The sequence below is a fragment of the Anas platyrhynchos genome, chromosome 1 (assembly GCF_047663525.1).
Source record: "Anas platyrhynchos isolate ZD024472 breed Pekin duck chromosome 1, IASCAAS_PekinDuck_T2T, whole genome shotgun sequence".
Classification (NCBI taxonomy): domain Eukaryota; kingdom Metazoa; phylum Chordata; class Aves; order Anseriformes; family Anatidae; genus Anas; species Anas platyrhynchos.
Genome location: NC_092587.1, coordinates 23,358,756 through 23,377,320, shown reverse-complemented (window position 1 = coordinate 23,377,320; position 18,565 = coordinate 23,358,756). Strand labels below are relative to the sequence as shown.

Here is an 18,565-nt window from a genome sequence, read left to right as displayed (position 1 = left end):
GATGAGTCCTAAACTAATTAGACCACTTAAACAACATGCAAGTATGCAATTTTTACATTGGAAGTAGCAGAGGCATTTCCTATAGTAGACAAAAATTTCCTAGTTCTTTCACAGAAACTTGGAAAACTTGAGCTTGGTTAAGTTCAGGAGCCTACAATGTTTCTCAGCCCTGGGTAGTAGGTGATCCACCTCTCAAGCATATATGCCTGCTGTGAAGGTTTAGATCCACTTCAGAGATCATAGCAAGAAATATAAAGAAATATCAAAGCCTTCATCAAATTTTAGAGGTCTCAAATACTCACAAGTGTGCTTACACAGCAAGTAAGTGCCACGTGCTTTTGCAGTTTTAGAAAGGGAAGGGATGGAGATGGGAAGAAACAGCACAGGAGAGAGAAGAGACTTGTTCGGGTTCCTGTTGACACCTTTATCTGAAGAACACAAGGACTGGGGCCCCACTCAGTAGTGATGATAGAAGAAACACAATAGGTAAAGTAGATGTGTTAAGCCACCGTTTTAGTCTTTTTCCCTTAAGAGATGTGGGTCACATTATTTAAGGTTCCTGCTTCTTGTACAGCGTGTGATGCCCTTGGCTTGATAGTCCACACATGGAGACTTTTGGGTAGATAGAAATACCTTTCAAGGTATTCCATACCTTGGCTATGCAATTGAAATTTGGTAAATTGCCAGGCTGGGAGTTGTGTAATCTGGTTTACATCTTAGCACTAAGTTGTCTCATAAACCTTCACAGATGAGTCCTTCACACGAGTGTTGATTTGGATACTTTATTTGCGATTTGGGTAAATGGCAATTACTTCAACTTTCCCAGCTATTTTAGCTACTAAAGATATATTGAAATAATTACTTATAAACTTATCTCTGAAAACAATTGTTTATTGCAAAAAGTCAACTTCAGATGCTACAGACATGGTTGTATAGACGTTTCCCACAGAAACAAGAAACAGAGATCTTGCGGAGATTGCTGGCAGATTTCAACAAGTTAAGCAGCTGGAAACAATCTTCTAATTTTAATACAATTTGCAGGACATTATTTTCAGGAGACAGACCGATTGCTCCACAGACAAGAAAACTGAAGAGAGATTTCACCTTATTTGACAGAACTGACATGAGAGCCTTTTGTAAATACCCAGGCACACGAGAAAAGCTTTATTTGGTGCAAATTGGAAAGTTCCTCAGCTGCCAGACACGGAGGCCTCATCAGTTCCACTGCCTGTGGAATTATTTATTGCAATCACCAACAATGTCCAGTTTTAAGCTTAAAGATTTCTTTTCATTGCTTAATTTCCTACGATCACCCACAGATTTAGAAGTCTATTATGCATAGAAGCAAATATCTTTTTCCCAATGCAGAGTTGGGCCATATTAAAAATAAAGCCATAGCATAAAGGACACTGCTTTTTGCTTATTTGAAGGGAGAAGGAAGAGAGGAAGTTTATGGAACAGCACAAAGCCACTTCAGGCATTCCTTATTATTTTGGACACACAAGGATCTTAATATGACAGAGGGAAAAAATGCTTTTATGGAAGATATTCTTAAAGCCTACAATCTCATTTCAAGACCTCAGCCCTCCAGAGCTGTCACGTAGTCACTGCCCCGAGCAGGCTGGCAATTACAGCATTACAGCACCCCGAGCTGGGCCCTCCTAGGTTAGCAGCTAACCTAGATGACATTCAACGTGGACCTTCCATCTATGAGCAAACTAAACACAGACGCTTCCTGCTTACCTGCACAGCATTATCAGCTCACTCAGCTGTGTCTCACCTCTTAGCTCTGCTGAAATCCTGGCTGGCCAGCAAGCAGCAGGCACATGACAAAATACAATTATTTGTGCTGTTGTTGGAGTTACACATTTAGTTACTTTCAGAAAAAATACAAGCATGCTGTGGGCAGACCTGCCACAAGTTTCTCACAGCCCTACTGCCTCAGGGCAAGAAGTCTCACTGCAGAGGACACAATATCTTGCAGTTTTTCCTACAAAAAACAAGCTATTTATAGGACTGTTCTTTTTCAAAGCTTAAGGGAATTTTTAGATTAAATTTTTAAATCTACCTTGTGAGCCACTGTAAATTAAACAGGACTTTAAAGACTAGGATGATACTCACACACAAAAAAATAATGTACAGATCTGTACATTACTTGCTTCCCAAAACAACATTTCATAGCCTTGCACAGATATCCCTGATTGGCGTTGAGCCACAGAGATTCAAGGCAAGAATCAAGAGTTTCAAGCAACTTATGGGATACAATTGGAGCTCAAACTTGTTTTGCCTTCTACCACTGCTAACTCGGCTGTAAGGGAAACTTGTTCTTCTGACTCAATGTTCCCTTCTCCTCTACCATCTACCCATTGCTTTCATGCACCAAGGTCCTCTTTCTCCAGAATTCATCAGCCATTTCATTTCCTACATAACCTTTTTGCAGGTGCTTAGTTCTGTATTTAATGCAGACTCTTATAAACAGATCTTCACATCTACTTTGAAAATATGAGAATGCCTTCAAGAAAATGAGTCAGAATTCAGACCCTTGTTCATAGAAGGAAAACAGACAATTTAAAGAAGTGCTGGACCCACTGAAGTTCTTTAGAGACCCGCTCAGTGGCATATGCATCACCACTTCAACAATGAAAGTCTTCAAACCAACAGTTACATCGATTAAAGAAAGGATGCAAAGCATAAGCCTCAGGAATTTCTAAATTTTTCTAGCTCTGGAATAATCATCAATGAGCCCTTGAAAATGTCATGCAGCAAGTTGTAACCCCTTGTCTAGATTTAAAATATATTTGCTTTACAGAGGTAAGATTCAGGTGAACTTTTTGTATGATCTTTCCAACTGAGGGCATAACATAAGGAATTTGACTTCAAATACTTCTAGAACACTGAAATAAACCAGCTTAAACTATTGTAAAAGAAAGGCTCTTTTATAAGAAAACATTAACTTCATGCCAACACAAAACAAAGAGCTCCCTTCAAAATATGAACAAATTTGAGAAAAGGCTATTAGAAGTAAAACCTCTTTGAATAATAGCCAGCAACTGGTCTCACAATTGTGTATATAACTGGGGGCCTGCCCTATAAAGCAACCTCAATCCACTTATGTAAGGGTACTTAGAAAAGCAGCTCCCCTTCCACTTTCCCTGCGCCACAGAAACATGTTTTAATTCATCCTGCAGCAGCCCCTGTTTGAAAAAAAAAAAACATTATGATAATTCAAGTCAGATAAAGAAACTCATAATTATGCATAAGATTATATTTTACTCCAACAACTGAGTCCGCTATGGAAAAAGTTATTCCCAATTATAAGTCCTCAAAAGTAGGTATGCTACTAGGAGGAAAAAAAAAAAGCATGAAGATTTAGTAGTTACCTGATACCTGGCCAAATTCAAAGCTCAGTCAGGGGATCCAATGCTAAAAGCTCCTTGAGAGCACAAGACATACCAAATAGTGAAAGCATTAAATAAACGTTTGGGAGAACACTGTTTTAAATATAGCCTTGCCAGCAGCCTGTTGTATGACTCTTGTCTTCATCTCTCCCCCGTGCCTTGTTTTCCTCATCTGTGCTACAGAGGAGATGGTGACCTCTACCTCTGTACAGTGCTTTAAGAACTGCTGATGAAGAAAACAGCATTAGGCTGCCACAGGCAGGAAGCCACTCCTTGGAGTTTGGGGGCTGGGGAATGATGGCCACCTTACCTCATCTGCTAACAGCAAGGGCTAAGGCAGTTCCACGCAGCTCGTGTTTTCTCCACAACGCGTGAACATCAATTACTATTTCATAGCCTGTTGACTGTGTCAGTCTCAGACATGCTACAGCCATGAAGATAAGGAAACAGAGATACCCTTTCACCACAAGGGATGAACCTTGATTAAAGTGACATTTATTACAGCTAACACTTACAAATGTCACCGGTCATTCCTTCTTTGTAGGTCCAAAGCAATGAATTTGCTAACGTACCATGGAGTGCAATATTAACTTAAATATTTGTAAACAAATTTTAGTAATTTGGAATCAGTGTCACAGAATAGTGGTCTTATGTGGCCAACACTACACAAACCCTGGCCTGAATGTAGGCCACCTATTTCCATTTTAGACGAACCACAGCCCTAAGCTTTGTGAATAACAAAACATACTGATGCTTTTGTAAGCACTTTTTACTTGATATATTAAACACTTTTTTAAGATGGAAAAATAAAGAGCACAAAGCAAGAGTCCCAAAACTTGATAGTAAAAGGAATTATTTTTTATTAAATAAAGCAAAAGTCATTTCCCACCTTCTCAGCATTTTAGGGGTCTCTTCCAGGGACAACATGTGTGTCTGAGCAACAAGAACCTTATGAAAGAGACTGAGAAAATCATGAGATCAAGCACACACAGAAAAATTGTGATGTCAATACCAGAGGAACCAGACACTCATCTGACAGAAGTAGTTTCAAGAACTAGGCACTGCAGCCTAATTCCAACAGACCTATTCAATAAAATAATTTTCCTCCCTACATCTAGGTTCTTCCTCTAAAGAGAGCTGCATGAAAAAAACTAGGGATATTTTAGGCTGGATTTTGGTATTACTATTTATGCCTCTTAGAAACTGCATTAAGAGCTTACCCTCAGCCATCTGCTACGGCACAGGCTCTATAGCTCAAAGATTTGTTACAATTCTCACATCAAGTACTATAAATGGTAGATTTCTACCATATAAAAAGGCTCCCCTGTGCAATTTGTGCTTTTGGTACATGCTCCCTTTGGACCATCCAAATGAGCAGTATAAAGGTAACATTTGGGTGTAGTTTATTCCTTGGAAAAAAAGAAAAAAAAAGACAAACCCCTGGGTTTACAATACTCAATTTTCAGGGGCAGGGGAAGAACAAGATAAAAGCCCTATGTCAAGTCAGGACTTCAAGAACAGTTGCAAGTCAAAATTTGCTAACAATGGAGTTGACAGTTTCCTTTCTAAACTTACTGCCTGCTACCCAAAAATAAATGCACAGAGGATTGCTGAACGGGAAAGCTCCTTCCCAGAAGCCTCTATTCTTCCTCTGCAACTCCTTAGGGTGCCAGACTCACTTATCACGGGGCTGCCTGCTCTGCTAGGCAAAACTAGAACAGCAAAAACTGTAAAGAATCTGCTCATTTACCATTAATGAGATGCAGCATTTCTTTATACAGCACAAGCTTTGTAGAAAGGGCAGAAGGATGCATTTCTCCTCTGCACTTCAGTGTCTGTATTTAAATACTGTCCATGAAGAAAACCTACCAGTTTCCAGTTTAATCGCAGGACAATTCTTTTCAGTACAGCACTGGTCATACACCTTTACACAGCAGTTATAATGAGCAACCATAGACAGAACTTAGGAACAGAGGCAGCAATACTGTTCTCTCTCAACCTTTTATTCTTAAATATTTATGCTTGAATGGGCCAGAACAGCATCCCCACAAGAGCTGAAGTTACTTCTCCCTTCAGTATCGCTGTGTCCCTATTCACAAGTGTAACTTGTAAACGCTGTTCAGCAGCAATAACAAACATGCTGTGCAAGGTGCTGCAAGTACACACCAGTCTGAGTTTACAGATAATACACAAGTGCTTTTACTCTACCTTCAACACTGCATCTTGTGTGAGAAGCAAAGCTTATGGCAAAGAAAATCAATATTAGGCTAGATAATGCAAGAGCTTAGAATCTATAGCCATCAATATAATTAAGATGAATACAGTAGTCTAAGATATTTTAAACACTTAGGATAGAAAATATTTGCTTTGAAGAACATTTAGAAGAAACATTAGTAGGACTGAATCTGACCTATACTCTTTTGGTGAGTATTGCCTGAATTAATGAAATATAACCTGTTGAATCAAACGAGTACCTTTAATGAAAAACATCTTTACAAAGCTTTGCTTTTGATCCTAGTGAAAATGAAATAGTGAAGATAATCAGTCCGTACCGAATTGGCAGTCCCATCAGCCAGTGCCATGAACCTAACCAGGCCGCAGACTGGAAGTGTTACATACCTCAGTTCCTGAACTACTTTCCAGAGGCCTTTCTGCCTGGTCTGGAACTTCTGAGAGCAAGGTGAACATGCTCAGAGTCGCTGCTTCTTGCTGCCTGGAAGAGCTGGCAGCAGCTTTTCAGTCAGGTCTGATGTTTGTCACTTTTCTGTAAACCTCCATTCGTGCACTAAGTTACGGTGGTTTTGTGACGGTGCAGAGACAGCATAGTGCAATGACACACTTGCTAACAGAATAAAAATGCTAATTTAATAGTGATTGTAACTATCAAGCAGGAAAGAAAAAAAGGTTACTAATGACAGTGCTGCATTTTTCCAGCAGTGTAACACATTTGGAAGTGAGATAATCTTCCATAATCGCACTTATGCAACTTAAGCTCCGGTGACTGAAGGAAGCTCCCCTGTGCCAAAGCAGACATCAGGCTGCCAGTTTTTGCAGTATTCCTTTCCTTGTGTCCAGCTAACTGCACCCACTGCTCTGAGCACTTGCACAGCCTCAGTCTGTTAGCTCAGCAATGGAGTGCTCTAGATGTTGAGTATATGAAAGATAATATCAGCCCCAGGTGTATGCAGTTTAGAGAAAACAAGTTGATTATCCGATTAAGACAGAGCTCCAGAAAAATGACACCCTACCCAAAACACTTAATATGGGTATAGAAATAGGATCTCTCTTCCAGTCTGCTGGAAGAAGTAATTACAGGAGTGGGACCTATGCAATATCAATTGCTGGATATTCAGCATTATGAACATCAGATTGAAGTCTGTGTAACTGGGTCCTAAAAAAGGCCCAGAAATTAATTTGCCAGAAACTTCAATGCTGTGGCACAGACACCAGTGATCTTCCTGCAGGAAGATGGCAATGGGGCTGTATTAGTGACACAAGTTAAAGCTTGACCAAGTGGGAGGAAAAAACACTTCTTGCTAGCCTAGATTCCACTCTTGGACACCTGGATTATTTATAGAAGACAGATTTAAAGAGTAAACTGAAAAGCCAGCCAACTTCACCAATGAATGTGACCTGTAGAGCACTACAACTACTCCTTCAGAAGAAGGCCTCTGCCACCCCTCGTGAGACATGCAGCATGGTGCAGAGCTTCAGAGTTTTCTATGAGCTGACCTGGGACATTGATCACCTCTGCTGGTCCCCAGGTACAAGCCTCAGCTCTGCAGCAGACACCACGGTCCTCCGAGGAACTCCGAAGTGATGCCGGTTACTCCACTTTTGGACCAGGTTACTCGACCATAACAGGCCTTCGTGTTGCACTTCAACAAAGTGCCCAGTGCATCTGGCATAAGCAACAGCCTCGATGACACAGAGCAGGCACCCTCGCTGACAGCTGGTTGTGTATTCAGCACAAACCAACCACATAAGGCCTCTTGCTACTTCTGAGGCACATCGCAGAGATTGTCTGCATGTGGTGACCTTGGAGAAGTTGGTTCCAAGGCAATACATCAACACGCAGACATTGGCACTGCACCACTTCATCTCTAGAATTACTGCAGCCAGAGCTGCCATGCAAGTCACCACCCCAAGATTAAGGCTAAAAGCACTCAGCTTCTAAATTCATGCTGGATTATTACCTCTCTTTCACTCTGAAAGAGAAATGGCCTGCTCTGGGAGAGCTGCTGGTACTGCATCAAGCATCCACTGGGGGCCAGTCCTGACAGTGCTGCCTTGTACAAGGCAGGCATTTTGGAAGAAGAGATCACAGGACAGTAGAAAAGAAGTGGAAAGCTTCAAACATTTAGATGCTTCAGCTCTGCAGACATTATCTGAGACCCAGTGCATGCAAAAGCCACATATATTTACATCTCTGACAGAACCAAACAATTAGGTTGGAACACCAAAACAGACAGAGCACAGGATGATTAAACTACTGTCATTCATTATGCTACCTCGCTCCCTAGCACCATCTCTGGACCTCAGGTGGGAAAACACTGAGTCTGAACTGGCAGAAATCTGCTGGACCTCTCCAAAACACAGCTGCAGTGGAGACTTGAAGAGCCCTCAGTACAGACCTTTGGAGTCTCTGAAGACACAAAGGACTGTTCTTGAATTACTTGAACTACCCACCAGAAGAGAAAGCTTTGGCCAGGAGTTTGCTTGGTAGGCCTGTGCTCTGTAATCAAGAAGTGCAGTAAGTGAAATGCAGCAGTCCTTCAGGTCATCCCTGCTGCACCTAGTGTCTGCAGAACAGCTCCAAGTTACCCTGATCTCCTTACCACAAGGCAAAATATTTATTTTTTTTTCCCCACTGAAATCAGAGAAGAGGATCAGGAGCCTTATGAGCTTGTGTTCACAGCATGTCAGATGCACCTGATAGCCTGCCTGCTGCAGTAGGTTGCTACATGCAAAGGCACGCTCTCACCTGCTGGAAACTTCCAGTCGCCCGAATTTTCTCAGGTTTCCAAAAGCCGTTTCAGAGAGCAGAAAGACAAGATTGAATTTTGCTGCTGGCAGGACTTTGACTTGATGTCAAAGAGGACAGTTACTAGAGTGGTGGAGCTGCCCCTTGCTCTCCAATGCACATGTGAATGGAGATTTTGGAACAGATGGCTCCCTTGGGTCTACCAAACCCCACCACTGCAGTCACTTTTGTTTCCTGGTATTTTTTTTATTTTTTATTTTTTTACAGGTTGCACAAACTAGGACTCTGCCCGCTTTCTGGACCTGATGGCAAATGGTATGGGATAATTTGCATCAACACAGAGGATCTCACTGTTCTCCAACACAACACAAATGGGTAAGGACAGCCCTGCCCACACCACCCATTAGGAATGGTGCTTACACCATTCTAATCCCAAACCCATGCTCATTAAATTGGGGTGAGTAGGTGACTACTAGCTAGCATTACCCAAACCCATGCCAGGAAGCATGCCAGCAAACTTAACACCATGGAAAACCACAGGACAGCGCCTGAGCTCATGCTGCTGCCCTGCTTCGGTTTGTTAGCATCAGCAGAAGTAGCACAGCTGTAGTACCAGAGGCAAGGGAAAGGACAGGATATGTCCCTCTGGCACAAGGCTTCCACACACCCTGAGTGGGTATCTTGTATTCTGAACACACCAATTCTGGCTACAGGGACAGAAAGGTATGGTCATTGTGAGGGACAGACCCCTTGGTTACCCAGGGCTGCCTGAAGGAACACCTACCTGCTCTCTAAGCAACCCTCAGCTAAGTAATGCAAACAGAGGGCAGAGGAACAGACCAGACTTCTCGTTTACAGGCAGCAAAGGCCAGAGATGTTGCCACAGACTATACAGGAAAAATCTCAACAAAGAAGCATAGCACTGTGTCTTTATGTCATGTAGGAGGTATCAAAATGAAAACCATGATGGAAGAGTGGCATATTTTAGAGAAGGATTTGGCACTAAAATCCACTGCAATCCATCTTATCAAACAAAACTGAAACACCTCTAGGTGTGTTGCACCTTGTATGACCTTGAACTAAGGCAAGGAGGGCAGGAGCTGTGCAGAGATACAAAGGTATTGTCTCTCCAGAAGGCAGATATTGGCACCCGAATATAACCAATGTCTCAGAACACTTACTTCCTCCAAGAATAGATAAATGTTTGTTGAATCACTACTGAGCTCCAGAAATCAAGAGCAATCAGCATTTTCTGTTGCAGTGACACTACAAGACCTTACATAGATTTAAATGAAAAGTTCCAGCTCCACAAACTGAAAACAGTACTGTCAGGAAAACAGAGGCCAGCACTGCTGGTTAAGTAAGGTAAAAGTTATAATATGTATTATAAGGCTAAAAAATACTGTTTGATAAAAAGCTGTGTAAAATTAAGCACCAAACCTATACTTCTCAGTAACCTGGCAGTTAACTGTTTCAACAAAGACTAGAGCTAATAATCCTGCGTGCCCAGTTACAAAACAAGTTTCACACCTGAGATACTATCAGGTACAGACTAAAGGAAGAAAGAAAAAACAGCCGTGTGTTTCATTTATTAGAAACTACTGCTTCCTTCTTTGCGAACGCAAGGGGAAGCTTTTGCCTGCGGTACTGCACAGAACACATACCACTACAGGATGTTCATAGCTTTCTTCCTCTTTTCAGTTAACCACAAAAATCAAGTACAGTTTTAAAGAGAGGAGCCTATTTGGATGCCTTTGTGTATATTTAGTGCCACCAGCCAAGTGATGTTTCTATTTGCTTTGGCTGACTGAGGGGGAGTAAGAAAAAAAAAAAAAACGTCTCCTTACAGAGAACGACCACATCTTAGCTGTGCTCAGGGAGAGCCATCACATGGCTAGGGGAGCAGGAAATAACTTACAGTTCACTCAAAGCAGCACTAAGCAATTCTGTGGTTTCAAATCTCGGCCTGCGGACTTGCTGAAGCTGTATCTTCCCGTGTACAGCTTCTTAATATAGCTGCTTCCAAACTGGAGAGTCTGGTCCTCCCTGGAGAAAGTGCAGCAGAGGGTGGAGCAGCGCGAGAAGCCTGAGGAATATCCCACTGGGGTTGTGCTTCCCCCTCTCTCAGCCAGTTCTCTTTTCTATAGCAACGCTGGCAGTGACCTTGGGCCAGTGAAGATGAACTAGGGAGAGATGTCTGATGGGCATACCTCAGGCTGAAGCACATGGTAAAGCAGCAGCCAACAGCTGTCTGGCACGGACTGCCTCTCCTCGTGCGATGCTCCGATGAGTTAAGAGAACATAAAGTGTGCTTGGTTAGGGCGATGTGCCAGGTGAGACACAAGCTTCATCAGCAAGAACAGTGTTGAAGAACCAAGAAACAGGGAGATAAGGGAACGGAGGGAAAAACAGTGAGGAAGAGAGACTTTCCTACTTCCAGATTGTGGATGCAGGGGCTGGGGTAAGAAAGGGAGGTTTTAGAGGCAGCTGAGAGACAACAGGAAAAGATGAAATAAGGCGAAGAAATCATTTTGCTGGTACAGAAGGGCAGAAAACTCTTTAAAGAAAAAAAATGCAATGAGGGAGTGGAAGAAGCCCTAATAGAAACCAAGATGCAAAATTCAGGGGACAGAGGTCATAGTGCAGGGCTTTGAACTACACCAGCTGAATGGGACTTCCAGAAGAACTAAAAGCTAAATTGATTCCTAAAATATCATTACCAACTTCACAGTAATCTGCTGTACAACAATCTTAAAAGAGTTGTTTCCTTAAAAAGAGCACATTTTCTATGTAGAATATTAATGGTATATTTTACAACAGAAGCAGTTTAAGTGGTAGAACGTTTTATACTTGTCTTCACCCCTAGCTTAGAAAGATATTAACACAAAAATTGCTATTCATTTTTTTCCTTATCGACATGTCATGTATGTGTAAATAAATCTTTGGTTGTCACTTCAAGGAGGGAGAAACCATTTACTATGTAGTGCCAAATTCCAATATTCAAATCTTTCTTTATAGCCTGCAGAACAGCAAGGCAACTATTAGGTTTCGCTACTTAGCGCTCAGACATGTCATTTAGGAATCCATATTCTAACTTAACCTTTCTTGTAAGGTATTCCCAAGTGTCTTGGCTAACCTTGAGGAAGCAATCATCAACGATAATAAGAGCAAATGTGTTTTTGAAGTGTTTGCAAACTCAGAAGCAAGGAGTTATCTTTCCATAGCTAAGAGTTCAAGTAATGGAATACAGTTTTCTTAGCTTTTAACAGGAGAAAATGATATTTTCTTTCAGTAAGTTGGTGTTACTCATACTGCAGACTCAGTACCCCAGCATATAAAATATGCTTATAGAGCACAAATAGGTTCCTGTCTGGCTATACTGCTCTTATGCTGCATGGTGGCTAATTAACAAGGGGAAATAAAGGCAAGGCAACACATTCACTTTGAAGGGAAATGAGATGAACGTGGGGGAATTCTGAATTGCACGTGAAGTTCTGACGGGGAAAACTGTGTGCGAAATCATCTTAGAGAAATGGAAACACTTACGACCTTGATTAGCAAGCCTTAATGTGATCTTTCAGCTCTAAGCTAGACACACTAGAAAACTGGAAAATCCATTAACACCGTTCCTCAGAAAACTTAAAAGAAAAAAAAAGCTGCCTGAAGTAAGGATTTTAAGGGCAGCTGATTAAACATTATAGGGAAACGACCTCACCACGCTGTGGATGCATGTATGAAGGCACGTGCCTAACAAAGGTGAGATGCAATCTGCCAGTGTACTGGGGAGCTCTGCTGCAACACTTCCCTTGCCAGCAACGAGCTCTTCCTCAGAACATTAAGTCTACAGGAACTGAGTAATTTGTAAGATGCTTTAATGAACTTCTACCAGAACTGTAAATTTTCAGTATCAGAACACTGATTTGAGATGCCTAAAACGCCCTGCACTGCATAAACACAAAGAAGTGTCAGGAGAATTATCTACCCTTAACCCAAGGGTGGTTGAAAAGTCTTCAAATTCAGTAAGGCATTTAGCAAATGAGCAGTTTTCTGCCGGAGTGTCCCCGTAACTGTTTGTGTTACATCTTTCCGTTTGGCCCTCCTAGCACACTGTTCCTGCTGCACGAAGATCATAGCACACTACAATTTTAGAGTGTAACTGGAAAACTCCAGGAATGTAATTGCATAGCTACTCTGCCCATTTTAGTGGTTACCCAGGCATAAACAACATGTCTGGGAGCCACAGAGTTTAGCATGGCAGTGTACCCAAGCAAATATATTGAGAAACAAGACTACATCTACAGCGTCTGACCAAGTCACGTCCTGGTAGCGTGAGGGGGCTGTTTAAAACCACCCATGAAGATACACTCCAAATTCTGCTGAACCCACTTTGCATGATTTACTGTTACGAGGAAAAGCTGGCAATTAAAACAATGCCTCTCTGCCCAAGCAACACATAATGCCAACTGTTCTTGAGGAAATCATACCCTAACCTACCAAAAAGCAACTCTGCCTAGTGCCCATGACACAGTTTTGCTGCTTCCTGTATTTTAGTATCAAGGTATTAGGTCATGAAACCTTGTGTTCTGCACTACACTCAGTTTTATTTCTGTACTACAAGGATTGCTCAAGAGACAAGCCTACGAAACGCTCAGTGGAAGAGAGGACACCGTGAATCTTACCACAGTGCTTTAAGTGAACTGCAAGCAACCTAAAAGGACATGGAAAAGCTCACCGAAACCATCTCCAGTGCAGACAGCTCTGCCTATAGAAGGTCAAGAGAAGGAAAAAAAAAAAAAAAAGCCTTTTGTCATGCTGGTTAATGAACTACTATGAAGTTTCTTCATGGCAATCATCGCATGCAGACCACTTCAACTCTTCAGTATGTTCCAGTGCTGATACAGGAGCTGCTGGTGGATAACGCTGCTGTTGCTGTACCTGCAGCTGCTACTACCCGACAGCAGTGGTAAACAAGTTCTGAATTCCTGCCCTACTAGAGACACCAAGAACAGAGCAATAAAGGCCAGGAGCTCTACAGAAAAGGCCGTGACATCTCTTTGGACAGACGCATCAGAACTCCACTAAAGGAGATTTGAGATCTAAGCTCTCAGTAATCTCCAGGATTACCTTTTCTACTCTGAAAGGAGGTGGTAGAAGAGGTGGTGGTTAGCATCACTTCCATGCTCTGCTTACTACAGATCTGGCTTATACCAGTCCCTTGAAAAATCCAGAAGAAATAGTCCCAGAGCAAACATTCTAGCAACAAGATCCAAATCAATATTTATGATCAGATAAACCACAGAAAATCACAAATTCTACATCAAAGGAGCAACAGAGTAGTTTTTCCACTCACATATTCGCATGAAAGAGTGAACTAGGTCTTCATCTTCTCACAAGAAACTACCTTGTCCTTATGTGTTCTCCTAAACACGCAGTACCTGGACATCTTGGTGGAAATCCCACAGTCGAAGCATCTTATGAACGTTCACCTGAATCCTACACTAAAACGTGTGCTCCATCTTCGGGCTCCTCTGAATTCCTCCACCCGGTTCTTAGCTGTGGAGAGCTGCTGAGTTGCAACACAGCAGCTTGTGACTACAAATTGCTTTCATCCTGTTGGGCCTGTGCGCTGCAAGATTCCAGAGCGCATTATCAGGAGCATGAGTGGTATTCAGGACCGGCTCATTAACCACAGAGACTTTCAGCACTCAACTACCTGCAAAACAGGGGAAAGGTCTGCGAAGTAGCTCAGAAGAGACTGCAAGAGCTCTGAAGCCTTAATGAACTGAGGCACTCATTCCAGCCAAATATTACTAGATCACCTCTGTGCTCAGAAGCACATAACGCTTCCTCACAAAGATACACAGCAACTGAGCTGGGTAGCAGCACTCACCTTGCACTTCCAGGTGTGCAGCACGAGCTGACATAGTCAGGAGACATGCGACCTCTACGGTCACTCAGGCAGATATAAAAATTTACAAGTACAGGTTGAATTTCTATCTTAAGATAAATTGAATAGGAGATTTAGGTAAGAGCCAGAGTTACCTACTGACTTCAGTGAAACTCCAACATCTGAATTTGTCTCAGTCTGGAACTAAATCCCACTTTATGACTTTCTCTCAAATACATTTCAGTAATGAGACAATGCCTAGTAGAGTATTCACATGTAATCTCAACATTTGTCATCCATGAGTAAATTATTTGTTTGCTGCATAGTTCACTACCTTAGTGTAATAGTAGGCTGTAAGGAAAGTAAGAACAAGAAACACTTCACGGTAAGAAACCCTGCTGTAGGCACATGGAGGCAGTGTGGGGACGACGGCTTGCTCTGAAGGCTCCAGTCTGACCTGTTCCTGTGAAAATCAATTTGTAAGCACAGATTTATTTCAGAGGAGCTGTCAAAAACCAGTGGCATTCTCTCTGGAATGGAAGGTTACTGCTGACACGTCATTTAGGGAAACAACGCCACTGGATACTAATGAGGCATCTGAAGATGTTACATGGCTTTTAACAGAACAGGACAGACATACAGAAAAGACATCTAGGCACAACTCAACATCCTTGTGCTTCAGTGCCCTACACGGTGCCCTTTGCCTTCTCCCCCACATCTCAGTTAAGACGATAAGGGAAGATGAAATCACCACCACTGTCTAAACAGATGACTAAGTTCTTCCTATCTTTCCAAGGGATAACTCCGTTTCAAAAGACAATCTCAGCTTCTCTGATACCTTTGTGATGCAGGCTGCGCATCCACAAACTCCAAGGGGCAGAGCCCCAACACCTCCCTGCCACACAACCCTGCCCATTTCTCAGGCCTGTGGTCAGCCATCGAGTCCTAGTTGATGCTGTTTTCACAGGCACAAGTAATCTTACGAGATGGACAAAATCTTTAATTCTTACCAATCAAGATCTACAACCCCCCCCCCTTTAGGTTTTTACTCTGTTTTATCTCAACTATTACTGCAACTTCTCCTTTGGCTCTGACAACCTTACTCTAGTCACATGCAGTTTTAAAAGCAGCCAAAATAGTTTTCTTAGTTTACTGCTGTGTCACTTCTCTTCTTGCATTCTTTACCAGTTCCTGTTTACCACATCACTGCAGAGAGATCTCACAAACAAGCTACTCCTTGCCTTACTCCCTTGTCCGAGTGACGAGTCCCACTTCTAAGCAGTATACAATATCCATGCTCCATTACCTACTTCCAATGTTATCAAGTGTTACACACTTCTCGTGTTTGCTTTCCTGAGGTCTCCTACATGTATAGAACTGTTTCTACACGAATAAACTCATTCTTTATCACTGATGTTATTGACCACTATAAATCATGCAAATTAATGAAGTATCTTTATTAGAATGGATGAATTGGACACCTCACATTTTTTCATAAACTTGTTCCTTATGATGAAATTGAAGTGAATGACATACAGGGATTTAAGGAAAAACTTCGAAGTTCAACACAACTATGAAAATATTTCAGTAATACATAAAAAAAAAGTAATCTACTAGCTCATGTTAAGGTAAGTTTAAATACACTTATTTATAATAGAAAGAAGTTAGACTTCTATGGATGGTAGGTTTTATACCTGACAGGTAACAAATGTCACATCTGAATGAAAGCTAGTTAAATGCTTTTCATATATCTATGCAACAGGGAAAGTCCTGAAGAGCTACGTGCTGGATACCTACTGTAAGTAGTTCTACATCTGGATCCAAGTTTTAACTCAATTAGCTGTAGCTAAAGCTTTAGCTATGAGCCAATGACTTGTTTTTGCTCCTTACAGATTAAACTTTCAAAGATATTTTGATCGCTTATAGACTCAAACAAGCATTTTACAGCTCAGCAAGTTAAAAAAACAGGAGTCAAAAATCAGTACAGTTGTCTACTAGGCAATGAGATCCCCCAAGTATCGGCAGTCCTCCATAAAATGGTATCACCCCAGCAACACAAACACAATTATGGCTCTTCACCACTTCCATGACTCCCATGTAATTTGTGTTTATCAGTCATAATGACTTAAGATGCCATCGAAATTATGTCAATGTTGAAGATCAGAGGTTGCGAGTGCTCGATCAATATTCAGCTACTTAATTTCCATAGAACAGAAATTGGCTGGTGGAATCCTCAGTGTTATTTCAATGTAGCTGCCTTGTAAACAAACACAGTCACAGGAAAGGCTGCTGAAATAAATCAGCCCTGCGGTGCTAGGTACCTTCTTAACCAGGACCCTCAGGACTGATGTGAGCACTGTGCCCTCCACAAGAGCACTACAAGTTAGCAGTGCAAAAAGAGTACCTAGGATTGCAGTTGAACATCTCATCTGTTCCTGTTGCATTTGCTTCCCTAGTCACATAAAAAGGTTAAGTAAAACCTAACCTGAAGTGATGTTGACATGGCAGGCACGCATCACATCGAGCAGCGAACCCATGCCCTAGCCTGGCAGAAAGGCCACCTGTAGCAGTCAGCTCAATGTGTAGGAAAGCCAGCTCGCAGCATCCTGTGAAATTTGCAGTTTTCCTTTCCTAAAAAGCACCATTTATTGCCTGAAGTATCACCAATGAATAATTCAAATGTGGATATTGAGAGATCAAATATCACGAGTATTACAGCAAAAGGGCATTCACCAGCACAGCGTGCTGCCACTGAGTTACAGTCGAGCCAGAAGGTCAATAGCATCGAGCACACCAACAGGCTCTGATGGGCATTTTGGACTCAAACCGGACAGCTGAGGCAGTTACCATCCATCCCCAGGTGCCCACTCCATCCCTGAGACAGAGATGTTTAAGCTGTTCAGGAATCAGTTTCCAAACTGCCACCATGTTTGGCTCTGCCTAAAAAATCAGATTTAGTGTCTCTGGAACTCTGATGGTCTTCTGGACTTGAGCCCTCAGGTATATGGCAGAGACCCTCCACTACAGTAAGATGAGCCTGTACCTAGCCTGGAAATCATACAGGGCAGGGGGAAAAGGGGAAGGAACAGGCCACAGCTGGGGAAGCCTCAACTGGAAAGTCATCCAAAATTCAGCATAAGCCACAAGAATGCTTAACTACAAAAAAACATGAAGCAAGTCATGTCTACAAAGCTATCAACCTGCCACAGATCACATCACCCAGATACTACAGAGATATTTACCTCCAAAGCCTGCCTTAAACGTTATTTATGCAGAAGAGTTGAGAACTTGAGTAGGTGAGTGTTACAGCTGAGCGTAACAAAGTGTTCACTTGGCAAGAAAAATCTGAATTGAAGGAAAACAAATTTAAACACACAAGTTCCTCCACTATTTTTTAATTTGGAGGTGTCTTACTTTTTTTTTTTTTGCCAAAGAGCTAAACATGTGAAATGCGTGCCTGAAAATATTTCAATGAAAAATTTCTTACATATGCATTACTTCACAAAAAAAAAAAAGTCTTCTCTTTGCATGTTTTGTGATCACACCTTCCGACCAGTTTTAACCTAATTGCTGTGACAGCATCTCAGATTTAGCTCACCCCAGCGTAAACATCACCTGCTTCCTGTTCGGGCACTACACCTCTCGTTTCCCTTGAGGGAGACGGGGCTGACCTGACCCACAGCACCATTTCAAAGTCCAGAGCTATGCGGGAGCACCGTGATCACCGACGTCCTGCTCCGAGCCACAACTTCCCACCCATAAAACATCCCCACGGCACCGCAGCGCTCCCGTGCCGGGCACGGAGCATCCCAGGGCGCCGGGTACCCATCGGAAATGGCTCCCAAATGGTCGTTTCCACAAGAGGAGCAGGTTTCGTTTCATTTTTTCAGCAATACAGTGATTTGGTTTTCTGAAAGAATCATATTTTTTTCAAAAGGAGACTGACTGCTGAAGCTGTTCAGTGGTTGTTTTTTTTAAAAATAGGGATGAGCAGAGTTTTGCATTAGCACACAAGAAGGCATTCTGAAGATGAAGAACTGGAAAACTGACTTTTGAAGCTGTCAAGCGGCCGCTTGGTAAACACAGCTGGGCAGCTTTACACCAACACGCGAGAAGATATTCTGCGGGTGAAGAACTCAAAAGCCGACTTCGGAAGCTGCCTGTTACGAGCACAGGCGGGTACAGCCTCACGTTAGCGCACACGGAGGCTCTGTGGGGAGGCAGAACTGGCTCCGCGGCTGGTCCCCCGGCAGCGCCGTGCCCTCCCCGAGCAGCCCCCCGAGGATGCCGCCCCGG

The 18,565-nt window shown here is 42.4% G+C and overlaps 1 protein-coding gene across 3 annotated transcripts in view; it reads right to left on the bottom strand.

Annotated features, from left to right (window-relative positions):
* Positions 1 to 18,565, bottom strand: part of WASL (WASP like actin nucleation promoting factor) — a 49,796-nt gene that overhangs the window by 30,445 nt on the left and 786 nt on the right. Inside the window, exon 1 of one of the 3 annotated variants that reach the window (XM_072033252.1) lies at positions 13,818 to 13,868. The exons of the other annotated variants lie outside the window; for them this stretch is intronic. Within the exon in view, the coding sequence (XP_071889353.1) occupies positions 13,818 to 13,853 (36 nt within the window). The 5' untranslated portion in view covers positions 13,854 to 13,868. Of the gene's footprint in view, positions 1 to 13,817; positions 13,869 to 18,565 lie in introns of those variants that run through there. 3 annotated transcript variants of the gene reach the window in all.